Below are 13,037 nucleotides of genomic sequence, written 5' to 3'. Positions count from 1 at the left end.
TGTACACTGCAAGAAAATTATGTCGCCACCCTAGTCAGGATGAGTAACTTAAGAGTTGAAATAGTGCTGAACATGGATTTTAAATGAGATTAGACATTTGAATTCAACTTGGGGATCATTTGTATGTTTGCTACTGACTTATTGAATTTCCTTATCATCTCTGTTAACTTAAGGTAACTGTTTCCGTTCAGACTTAAGAACATTTTTTACCTGTCAACATAGAATATAGGTTAAACTCACCTAGGTGCAGTTAGTTAATTGAAAAGTATGATGAAGACACGTCCACTGTGAGTTTAGTCTGTTGAAGCTGATGCCAATGCTGTGACAGATTTGCAACAATAGATTAAAGCTGGATGGATGGATGGAGCTGTTATCATCACCCTCTCTCATTTTCTCTGTCCTCTTAAATGATGATGCTGTCTCCATAGCAGGGCTTTTGATTCACAGGGAATCAGGTCCTGAACTGGCACAGATTTTGGTCCAGAATAGCAAAGCAAACTGAACTCTCAGGAGGAGCAGTCACTAGGGTTATTCCATATAAATTTACCACTACAACTCTGTCAGAGACCAAAGTAACAAGGAAAGTTTTCCCTGGAAAAAGTATAAAATCATACTATCAAACATTTCCTTAAAGAGGGGAAAAGGCTACCATTTGCTGACAATAGAGTTTTTGAAACATGAATTGACATGGCTCTACTGTTACCTAACCTGAAATGACCTATCTGAGGACTAAATGTGTTCTTGTACAAACACGATCTCTGTGTGATATGGAGGACCCTGTAATTTCCTTTTCTGTAATAAAGCAAGGAAAAACGAGATGCACCAAACAACCTACAAAATGCTTTCAGGTCAGCGTGTTTGAGCTTGTGCAGATCTGTGGAGTGCTTGTGATCAGAGCTAAATGGGACCCAAGCATCTGAAATGAGGGCACGTGAAACAAGCATGGCTGTGTTTTCTGGCTTTCTTGCATATGACAGCTTGAACATTATTCCACTGTAATGCCAGGCCTGCTTTGTCAATACAGTGGCAAACAGTGTGAAGGAGGACCATGATGTTCAGTATTTAGAGATTATCACCCAGGCCACAGTTAGGGAGAATGAAACTTGTAGGAAGAAAATTGCCTTTGGGAAACTGTAAATGGTACACAAACACTCAAGACCAAGCCTGAGGGGAAACACCAACCATAGCACTTGAGGTTGCCAATCACACTGATATGACACATCATTACCAACCACTTGCAATGGTTAACCAAAATCCATTTTTTCATCCCAAAATCCATTTTCTCATCATTTTTACTGGCTACTGTCTGCTGAGGGATGGAAAAATGAGCACATCATGACACTGGCTTTGAAAATATCTCTTACAAAAGGATATAATCCATCCTTCTTACAAAGGAATAATCCATCCACAGCTATTGCTCGCTGATAGTTATCGCAGGCTAAAGCTTACAAGTCTTCTGTAGACACATGAAAGACACACTGACACACAAGTCATGGGAAGGTCACAAAAGATTGAACAGCATCCATCATTCAAACCAAGTAGAGAAACAAAGGGATTACTTGTTTTCCTTCTGTCAGTGGTAGACAGCAGCTAGTTCTTTGATCTGTACTCTAAAAGGTGTATCTATAGCCTAAGTATTTTGCTTTTAATGCAGCAAAAATCTTTTAGTGTTTAAGTTCAGCTGAAATTACACTTGAGTGTGTGCTAAGGAGAACTGGGATTGTTGGACCTTTGAAGATAGGTAAGACTGAATTTTTAATTCTCCTAAGTTTTCCTGTTTCCCTAGGGTGTATTCAAGTGAAGCGTGTTTTTAGTGACCTGGTCTGGACGTTACAAAAGAGCAGCTCTGTGTCAGAGGTTGCAGTGTTGGAATAGAGAAAGACCCTGGGTCAAATGCAGATGAAAAGAGGCACCAAACATCATGGGAGTCTCAGTAAGGAGCAGCAGAGTTTATATGATGTGAGGACTGTGAAATACATTGTACTCTTCACATAATTCCTGTGTCCTCCATAAGCTTTAAATGTCTCACAGTAAAGCATGTTCCTTCTGATTTCAGGGACCTCGAGGGAAGATTCACAGTATGCTGGCGACATGCACTGTGGGGAACATCTTCCCTAGAGCTGCCCATAAATCTGAACCTGAGCTTCCCATATGTGGGAATCTGCAGATTTCTGCCTGAGAGGGTCTTGAAACACCTCGAAAGCGTACAAAGGAAAAGACTCAAATGAGGCTCAAATATTAGAGCAAAGATGACTTGGTTTTCATTTATTGCTCATATTTTTCTTCCTGGAGTGGTGAAATACAGTACCTATTATTTCTGGCATCCTTTACATTACACTGAATCCCACCCTTGCTCTTACTGTTAAGTTTTCGGTTACAATTTTACTTGCTAAAGGAGTCTAAGGAAGAATTTTCAGTCTCCAGAACACAGATTTAAACTAGTGCTGTTCCACCAAGTTTAGGCAGAGTAGCCTATCTAAGGATGCTGGTCTCACATCCCAGAATGTGGTTTGAGGGAAAGAATAAGTCAGACAGTATTTAGGGCTCTAAATATCTCTGCGGTGCACTCTGGTACTTACTATTGGACAATTATGGATCCTCTTTTTCAGATACTGGAAGAATGGGGAGGATTGTAAACTGAAAACTGAGGCGCTTAGTGGATGGGAAATCTAATTCAGAACGTTAAAACAAGAGCGTGGCACAGAATATACTGCAACAAATTGATGCCTATCAAATAACCTTGCATCTTTTTTTTGGTGTTGGTGGTCAGTCAGCCTCATCCAACTCTTGTCTCACCCGTTGTTTTCTCTCTCCACTGCAGGGCCACCTCTATTACATCAGTTTAAAATTGTTACAATAAACAGTATACCTGCCTCTGTGTTGTGTCAGAAATAGAGCACTTTTGGAATTTTTTGCTTAATCTAGTATTTGTCAGAACATGTTGACTCATCAGAAGTGAATCTGCAGGAACATATCAGTTTTAGCAGTTTCTTGAGTGGAAGTGCTGGTTGAAAAGAGGCAGACGGTCAGACCACGCTCCCACTCCTCCCGCTGCTGGGACATTCACTTGGCACTGGCCAGGCAGGACAGGAACACTGTTGTTCTCGGTTTGGGTGTGACTTTTGGGTGTTTCACACAAACTTTCAAAGCTCTTGGTTCCATCCCAGCACAGAGCAGGAAAAATTCCATAACAGCAAGGTGTTACAGGGAATGAGAAAATTGTTTCCTGTCCTGTACAATATAGAAGTCAGTACTCTGTGGACTGGGACTATTTTCTAGTCATAGAAATACACCTGCTCTTTTTTCTTTCTTTTTTTTTTTTTTTAATGTTAATCCATGCTAGATTTGTTTCCAGGATTCTGTTATCACTAATTAGTACCAGAAAAATGTTAGTGATTTGAAACAAGATCTTTATTCTCAATACTAAAAATGAGAGTTGTTCTTACCAGCTAATTCTTGTAAATAGCCTGTGTTTCTGATTTTTATCCCCAACTCTCAATCATAATTGTTATCAGTTAACAGTGAGGAAGACCAATTTTTTTTTTCCCAAAACCTCTTATTCTATGTAATTAAGGAGGTAAACCACAGAAGGAATTCAGTGGATGCTGAAATAAAATGTCACAAGAAATGCAGAATTATTGATGAATTATTTTACCTAATCTGGTGAAAACACTGAATTTATAAACAGCTGAAGCAGCTCTGGTCTATAGTCACCTTTTCATTTTGCCTAAAGTCCTAATGAAATAAAAAGCCGGTACAGATTCCTGTTATTAGTTTGTAATTTTCAAGGTCATCTATTTTAAATTCTTTCAGTGGTCACAAGCGTTTCTTGATTAGCAACAATTGCCCAACTATAGTCAAACTAGAAGGATTTTCCCAAAGTATGTGATCATGTTGCTGTTAGAATGCATAATTGTTATCTCCTTGAAGAAGCTGAATTTGGCTTAACAACTGTGTCATGACATTAACAGAAAATGTCTGGTGTCACAGGGCATAGTGTGGATACTGCGCTGAAACGCTCATAACCACAGTTCATTTAATTGATCTTTCCAGAGGGTGAAATATCACACTAGTCATCTGCCTTTGGTTTTTCAAGCCACATCAAACAATTGTATGGAGATGTAAAAAAAAAGAAAGAGAAGCTATAGGTTGTTTGATTTCATCAGTTAATGGCCGTAGGTCACTTGATAGCCCTTTGTTTACAACACACTGGTCGGCTGTATCTTGTAAAGGTTCACCACAGTGACTTACTGCTGTGGTACAGGGCCTAAAATAAAGCCTGCACATGCCAGGCACCACATGATGCATAAAATATTCTAATATGTTACAAAGCCTTGTCAACACCAGGGAGAGTGAGTATTCCAAGAAGTAGAGCTGGCTGAAAAAAAAAATTCTTTTTTCCAAACTGGGCCTTTATGGAAGACAGTGATTTGGGGAGCTGAAGGGAGGGAGAGAGAGAGAGGATTTTCTTCCTTTGGTCTGGTGGAGAGAAGTCTCTTGGTTAATCAAATATGTCAACAGATATTCACTCCAGCTCATATCTTCACATTATTTCGTATCTTTTCTATTTCTTACTTTTGAGCTTAGCTGTGCTAACTTTCTCAGCTCAGCCCCTTGAGAACTTGACAAATGTCTTATATCCACACACTGAAGGGCTCCAATTGCTTTGTGTGCACTTGTGTACTGAGTGTCCTGGGCAGTTGTGCTTTTAGCTGTGTATACACCATCCTGTTTTAAACTGTATCAGTCAGCTGATTTAATGCCAATGTGGAAGTAGTCATCTCTCTTTTTCTGCTTTACAATATGCCAAGGGGTCTCAAGAAATTCATCATGAGAAAACCCTTCTGTGAATTATTCTAAAAGCAGTGAAATGGGTACCCATGAAGAACAGTAATCGTAGCAGTTTCTAGCACAACCCTTATGACACTAAGCAAGATTACAACACATTTTAAACTGAAATACATCAGCTACTACGTGCAGGCTAGAAATGGATTTCTGTTGTTTTAGTATGTGAAATGTAACACTATTTCCTTTAAATATATTTTGACAGATTAAATCTCTGACAATGAAGCCCTTCACTGCATATCCTTCTGGGTTTATCGTATTCCTATTTACCCTGCTGCAGAGGAGCCATGGACAATGCAAAGACGCTGCTAAAAAATCAGAGATGAATTTCAATGTAAAATACGATCTTCCTAACTTCATCGCAGAAACACCAATTCAGAATGTAGTTTTATACAAGCATCATGTTTATATTGGAGCAGTCAACAAGATTTATGTACTCAATGAAACTCTCCAGAACATTTCTGTGTACAAGACCGGGCCTGTTTTGGAGAGCCCCGACTGTGCGCCATGTGAAGACTGCAGAGATAAAGCCAATTTATCTAACAGCGTATGGAAGGATAACGTTAACATGGCACTGCTTTTAGAAACTTATTATGATGATCAGCTCATCAGCTGTGGCAGTGTGTCCGGAGGCATTTGCCACCGTCACATCATTCACCCTGACAACCCTGCTGACATTGAAAGCGAGGTGCACTGCATGTACTCACCCCAGGTGGATGGAGAAGCAGATAATTGTCCCGACTGTGTTGTAAGCACTTTAGGAACCAAAGTTTTGGTGACTGAAAAGGACAGGTTTGTCAACTTCTTTGTTGGAAATACTGTGACATCTACATTTCAACCTCCCCATGTGCTGCATTCTATATCAGTTAGAAGGTTAAAAGAAACACAGGATGGTTTTGAGTTTCTCACAGATCAATCTTATATAGATATCCTTCCTCAGTTCCGTGACTCGTATCCCATTAGGTACATACACGCCTTTGAAAATGATCACTTTGTGTATTTTCTGACTGTACAGAGAGAATCTCTTGACTCACAAGCTTTTCACACTAGAATTATACGCTTCTGCACTTTAGACTCAGAGATGCGTTCTTACATGGAAATGCCTCTTGAGTGCATTTTTACTGAAAAACGAAGAAAGAGGTCCATCCGAAAGGAGGTATTTAACATTTTGCAAGCTGCCTATGTAAGCAAGCCTGGTGCAGCTTTAGCCCACGAAATGGGCCTTGGGTTGAACGATGATATTCTCTATGGTGTTTTTGCACAAAGCAAACCAGACTCTTCCGAACCAACCAAGAGATCTGCTGTCTGCGCTGTCTCTGTGCGAACCATCAATGAGTTCTTCAACAAGATTGTTGACAAGCAGAACATGAAATGTCTCCAGCACTTTTATGGGAAGGAGAGCAAATACTGCTTGAACAGGGTAAGTGATAATTGATTTGCTATATTTTGGGACTTTTGTTCTCTCTTGGCCTCCTCCATTGCCAGGTATTGGTCCTTTCAGTTTCAGTTACAAAATCTAAGTCCCTGATCATTTCAGGTTACTTAGCTTTGCTGATGATTCATCTCTATAAGGATTAGTTTCTGTAAATTGAGTATGAAAATCACTGAGGTCTTTATTGTGCAAAAAATGTAGTAGTGGGACTAGGGGGAAAATCCTTTTTTTTTCCTTTTATTTTAATTTGTAAGGTTTTTTCTTGAGAAACTGATGCACATAAATGGAACATTTAGATGGCTATTTCTTTTCATATTTCAAAAAGGTATTCATAAACATTCATATCCATGTGCACTGAGGAGTCCCTGAGAACATCACTCATATTTAAAACTGTGTTAATGCTGAATCACTGCCCTCCTCAGAAAAAAATGAAAGAGATCATTTGGAACATGCTACGAAGAGCCAGATTGTAATATGGTTGCTCGTGCTTGGTGCAGAAACGATCAGACTGACATCAGTTTTCTTCATGAAAGAGGTGTCTGTGAGAGGTGTATCTGAACGAGGGTACACGTGGTCTCAGGTGGGAGGGTTGCCTTTCTCTACACTGAGTTCAAGTGATTGCTCCTCTCCAAACATCTGAAACTCTGAGCAGAGGAAGCTTAGAAATTATCCCTTTCCCTTCTGGCCAGTGTTTATGCTGGTTTCAGCTATTGTAAAAGAAATACATAATCTGGGAATCAGGTGCTTTTAACAATTACTTTGGAGCATGAAATATTAGAACTTTAAATCACCTGCTTATGCAGCAGGCCCTTAAATATCCTCTGTGGGGAACTTTCTTTTCTCAAATACAAGAAATTGGAGCTCAGAGGTGGCACACTGTCCTCTACCAGAGGGCAGGGCCAGAGTCTCTGTGGTGGGGCTCTGCTCAGCCAAGATGAGGCCCGTGTCAGGACAGAACAGTGGCTCCACCTGCATATGGAGATGGATGGGATCTGTCATGTCCCCTCGTTGGGATAGCTCAGAGTGAGGGTGGGAGCCACAGGCCTTCTTAATCCCAAGAGTGGAGAAGGAGGAGGACCAGAGTCCTCCTCGGCATGGCTGCCCAGCACGGGGCATCAGGATGGGGTGCAGACACATGCCCTGGTTGGAGGTGGGAGTCTCTTTCATCAAAGAGAAGGGATGCTCCTCACTGCCAGGGGTGAGGCAGGGCGGTCTGGGGAAAAGCACCATTACAGAGATGCTGTGGCTTCTCACCAGTAGCAGGAATGTGCTCAGAGGAGAGGTCTGACCCGATCTGAGCGTAACCACAACAGCACTGGCATTCAGGAGACATCTGCTTATGGCAGACTCCAGGCATTCAACACAGATGTAGGCATTGCCAGTAGCTCCAAAAGACATGGCATTTTATTACCTTGTTTTGGGGGGGAACAGGCAATTTCCAGGAACTAAAAACAAGTTAGCTACCATTCAGCATTGTAACTTCTTATCTTTCTTCACTGTGTTATTGCTGTCCTAATTTTTCATTTCAGGTATTAATATCCCTTTTTCTTTCGTATTTCAGTTCATTTATAACAAGGAACGTTTTTCCTCTCTGAAAGTATTTTTTTCTATATTCGCAGGGTATATGATTTGTGAATGACTGTCTTTAAAGCTCGTGGCCTTTAGCTTATCTCATTCTGTACTCGCCTATACATCCATTTCATAAGGTGATCTTTTCATAGAGAAGTATACCATTAAAATATTGACACAATAATTCACCGCTTTTCACATGCTGGGAAGTACTTTCGTGTTTCAAAAGCTGTTCCAGAGTCTGCTGCTGCTTTGCATATCAAAACTGAATGTCTTATACTGCTGACATGTTTATTATAGTTGCCCATTTTCAAGAAATGTCATCAGAGCTCTGATTTCTGCTACATTAAATTGATAAAGGGAAAAAATGTTCCTGTGATTTCTTGTGGTTCTTTTAAATGGCATAAAGACAGTCAGAAATTTTTGTCCTGATTGTTTACTTAACACAGAAATATCAAGACTGTCAAGCTTTGCCATTCCATTTCCTTTCCTTTATTCCTGAGGACTCATTAAGGATCCAATAAAAAGTGTCCTGTGAGGTTTTTCATTTCAACTGGTCAAAAAGATTGGCAAGAATTTGCCAAGCATCCTTTATCCTCCTGTTTTTCTCCGGTGTGTAAAATAGACCTGCAGGGTTGGAATGTGAAGGAAGGGAAGGAGCAGGCAGAAGGAAAGGATATAATTTCTTATGCTTGTCTCAGGAATGTCAAAGCTGATCTTCCATGATCTTGCTGGAGGTTAAATAATAATATAAAAAAGAAGTCTCAAACCCCTCAACTGTTCTTAGGCCCTTCTTTGTACATTGAGGAAACGTAGATGAGGGCATAAACCATTTTTCTCCTTTTTCTAAGTCACCTTCAACTTAGAAGAAAGCTTTTATTATCTGTGAGAGTTTGTCACAGTTTATTTTGGCAAAATTCAAAACTTGCTTTTTGTAATGTAGCCAAGATGACCTTTCTCTTTGATGTTGAAAGAATAACCACAGACCACTGATGCAAGTGAAAGGCATTGACCACTGTGAGATTAAGTCATAGGACAGTGAAAACAGTCCAGCAGTGAATATGGTATACCACTAACTGCGACATTAAAAAGAAAAATGAGCCTTTAGCACCATTTGCAAGGAAGTGCTCTCTGATAATTTACAGTTAGAGTCTGATTGATGAAGGCCATTTCATGTTATCCAAAAAAGTCCCACAAGACAATTGTACATAATTTTGTTGGACTTTGAGTAGTCCATCTTTTTAAGTGGCTGTCCCTCAGGACTGTTTAATCTGAGGCTTCTAAAGGTAGAATTGGACCATAATAAACCTAAATAATACATCCAAAACACTTCCTCAACTTGTTTTTCTTATATTTAAAGGAAAAAAAAAACAACAAAAAAACAACTCATCTTGATGTGGTTGATAATTGGATAGGTTTTAGCCTTGTTTTCTAAAGGAATTAATTTTATGTTGTTGCACTACTGTTAGTTATCCTAACAACCTCAGCAATAAGAAATCGTAAAGATGTGAATTCAAGTGTGAATCCAGAGACAGATCCAATATATGCTCAGGCTGTGGAAACTAGTGAAGTTTAAGGAGCCCCTTTATAAACATCAGAAGGACTTGCAGGGATTAAGGAAGGTATTGCTCACCATGGGAAAAGTCTCCATCCCAGCTTAGTTGGACAGCAAAGTCAACCAAGCACAAGATATAAATCTAGGCACAACTGTGCTTCACTTGCTCCAGTGCTCACAGAAAACTTCATAAAATCAAAATAAAACATTTCCAGTTGTATTTAAGTGTAATACATATGAAGGCAAAACCTGGACTCACTGAAGTTAAGGTTAGGGAAAGTGAATCTGATGAAGCATCTGATTGATGTCAGATGTACTTCAGCAGAGCTGTGACCAGTTAGTACTGCCTAATAATTTCCTTCAGTGAAGAGCTGGCTGACATTTAAATGACAGCAAGGTGGAAACAGAACTGGCTTTGAATCAAAAGAAAAATTGGTAAAGAAGTTTTATTGCTTGAGTCAGGACAAAGAGATCTGAGACGTAGCTGCTTTGGAGGGGTTTGAATCACTGTTCGGGAATCTCCTCACCCACAACAAGGAGAATACTGGGTTTAGTCTTTAGGCAGAATTACTTTGGTCACAGTTAGTCACAGTCAGCCCCAGTGTGGTACTCCTCAGAGCAGAGGTGTGTTTAGATGAGGAGACAAATGCTGTTTACTTCGTTTCCAGACACAGTCCAATAGTGTGCATCTTTATCATAGATTAAATGGGATTTTTCAAGTGAGGAAGATGAGTTGATTTTAGCCTTGACAATCTCAACTATACATTTCAGTTGTCTTTAGTTAGATCATGATCTTACAGGCTTTGTTTGGCCTTTCTACATCTCTTACATGCTAAACAATTTTAAGCCAAATTGTCTTCTGATACCTGACTTCAGTCATTATTGTCTTACATGGGAAAGCAGCCTCTAAAATGAAAGTCCAAATTCAGCTCTGTAGAGATCCTATGGCTTTGTTTCTTCTACAGGTAAGTTCAGGTGAAAGCCTAAACTACTTGAACCTTACAGGAAAAGAGAAACCACAGACAGGCTTTTGCCACCATGTTCCCAGCAAGTGTCATAAAGCACGACAAACAGATCACAACTCCTGTTGAATGAAAGGCATAAACAGCTGGAAGAATGTGAAAGGAAAACAGAAGATCACCAAAACAAAAGATAAAGTGACAGTAAAATAAACACATGATGATGCTTCTTTATTACCATTACACACATGATAGATGAGTAAAATTAGGTTATGCTTATATTGTAATGGAAGAAAATAATTGCTGCCTTCTATCAGGAAACCGCAAAGGCACTTATTGATCTGTCATCCTAAGGTTGTGTCTAGGAATATTTAATAAAATAAACAGAGACAAATAACTCTTTTGAGGCCCTATAACTGTAATATGCCACACCATTTGGCTTAAAATTTTTGGTAGGTTTAAAAATAGCATCAGATCTCTGATTAGAAAGGCTTTATGTGGTTTATTTAGATAACCTCACAGCATAGAGATGTTTTCATATTGTGAGTAGAATGTCACTGAATATTTTCCCTAAAAGTCAGACACCAGAATCCATCGGATTGGTTCAGTCATTTATTCTCTGGAACTGCTGTATCAGATGGCATAGAGCATTCTGCCTGGGCACAAAATCTGTTGCCATCTGTATGCAAGCTCTTCTAAGGGGCTCTAACATCTCAGAAGAATAAATGAGGAGAGACTGAACGATGGGCAGTGTGAACTGACACCCTGTAAAACATGCTTAAACCTGGTAATAAGGTGATAAGCTGCATCTGCATTCCTGTTGTGCACTCACTGTCTGTCTGCCAGAAGTCCTGGCAGTACCCTGAGGTCTCTACTGTGCCTGTACCAGTGGAGTGCAAGGCAGGGTGTGCTCACCAGCCAGCTCCCCCCCACTGCTGGGTACATGGCCACCTACCCACCTGACTGTGGAAGACCTGACTGGGGCAAGTAGCATCACATAAGTGATTGCAGGAAGAGTCTGGACTCCAGTTATGCTACATGTCAGATAGGCATGGGTAGAGGTAGGGGTATGAGTGTGTAGGGGGTATGGTGAGAGCATGGGAGTGGGTGAAGTTATCTCAGGCTGGACTAGGTTCAGTAAACACTGAACTACAGAGGTAAGGGCTGTTCTGTCTCTAGGACTGGCCACAAGGTCACCATCACATGGGAGTTCTTGAGAAAAAGAAAAGGCAAGGAAGCAGATCAGGGAGTTTCTTTGGAAAGTACCCCACCAGCCCTAGTGGGGTACCCTTTACTCCTCCAAGTCCCAGTATTGACTCGGGAAACTGAGTTTAGAGGCCAACCTGTTAATTCTCAAGTGCTGCAAAAACTAGTTTTCCTTCTCCTGATATCCTGTTAGAGATCTGCCTGTTTGCCTCCTAGTGCTGTTGCTTGGTGTTTTATCATCTTCTTGATGAAAGATGGATTTCTCTGTGAAAAAGTGGTATCCATTAAACTACCATTTTCTGCAAAGGGCACAGCTTAATCAGCCAGAGTTACTAATAATGTTCCATTTCCAGACTTTTTAATCGAATTCTTCCACTGAAGGCAGGGTTCCCTATTGGTTATTAGTGTGGGAAAGTGACTCTGCTGCTTTTCTCTGGAATTGCACAGAAATAATTTCATGCAGAAAGTAATTTTTATTTTGTTAAAATGGATGTCTGGTCATGTGTTTTTTATGTCTTAGTTTCTGAAGGCCCTTAAATAACTCTAAAGACTAGAACTGGACAAAGAATAGTGTTCTTATCCTATGTAACCTTACAAATTTGAAAACTTCTGCAGTTGCACAAGAGAGATGTCCAAAATGTATACTAGTAGGTATGTAACATTAAGGACACTCCCTAGAGATGTGTAATATTAAGCTGCTTTTCCTGGGTTCAGACCAAATTCTAAGACTCCTTTGCCCCAGATTAAGTTCCCATCTAGTCTGCTGATGGCTATTTTGCAGTGTGACGGTGTGAACCCTTTCTGAAAGATCTGCTCTGGATTTCTTTATGCACAATTTCATGTTCCAAAGAAAGGGAAGCTGATTCTGCAGAGCACTGCATGCAGATTTAAGTCCTGGATTTATCCCACCTGGCTTTGGAAGGTTGTTGACACATGAAAGTAAGCAAAGAATTTTCCTTGGGTTCTGCTGCCAAATGGTAGAGAGACACATAAGTCCTGACAAAGCAGACATCTCCCTTTCAGCTTGCTCAGCACCCACCTTACTTCAGCAGTTTCCCTACTTTAGTTACTCTGAGTCAGGACCACATCTGGCCATCATTATTGCTCACTAAAGCAACAGTAGGTAATTATTATCCAGGAGAGATTTGTGTTACTTAAACTTTCTAAGTGGCATGTGGGTTTCTGATCTCAGACAGCTTTTGCATCAGTGGAATTACTCCTTATTTCCAAACACAAAAGTAAAACCAGAATAAATCCCACAGTAAATTAAAAGAAAAAATTGCTGAGGAAGAAGATCCATGGTGTGAATGGTTCAGAAAGCAAGTGTAGGTCATATGAAAATATTATTTGCGCTGTCTACAGGGTGTGTGAACACAAACAAATACCAGAGGAATGATCTTGTAGGAAGTGATAGTGGGAGCTTCATTTTCTTAAGGCAGATATTACCCTGGTTTTATACAAAGCATGTGGA

The 13,037-nt window shown here is 40.1% G+C and overlaps 1 protein-coding gene across 5 annotated transcripts in view; it reads left to right on the top strand.

Annotated features, from left to right (window-relative positions):
• Window positions 1-13,037, top strand: part of MET (MET proto-oncogene, receptor tyrosine kinase) — a 93,680-nt gene that overhangs the window by 15,015 nt on the left and 65,628 nt on the right. For 3 of the 5 annotated variants that reach the window (XM_027893678.1, XM_027893679.1, XM_027893677.1), the window contains exon 2: window positions 5,051-6,265. In XM_027893678.1, the coding sequence (XP_027749479.1) occupies window positions 5,066-6,265 (1,200 nt within the window). In that variant the 5' untranslated portion in view covers window positions 5,051-5,065. Of the gene's footprint in view, window positions 1-1,916; window positions 1,934-5,050; window positions 6,266-13,037 lie in introns of those variants that run through there. The other 2 variants (XM_027893676.1, XM_027893680.1) reach the window with 1 other exon arrangement.

Source organism: Empidonax traillii, unplaced genomic scaffold, assembly GCF_003031625.1.
Source record: "Empidonax traillii isolate 1590-97213 ecotype Southwest subspecies unplaced genomic scaffold, ASM303162v1 scaffold401:size1000279, whole genome shotgun sequence".
Classification (NCBI taxonomy): domain Eukaryota; kingdom Metazoa; phylum Chordata; class Aves; order Passeriformes; family Tyrannidae; genus Empidonax; species Empidonax traillii.
Note: the sequence above shows the minus strand (reverse complement) of the source record. Positions and strands in the feature narration are given on the sequence as shown.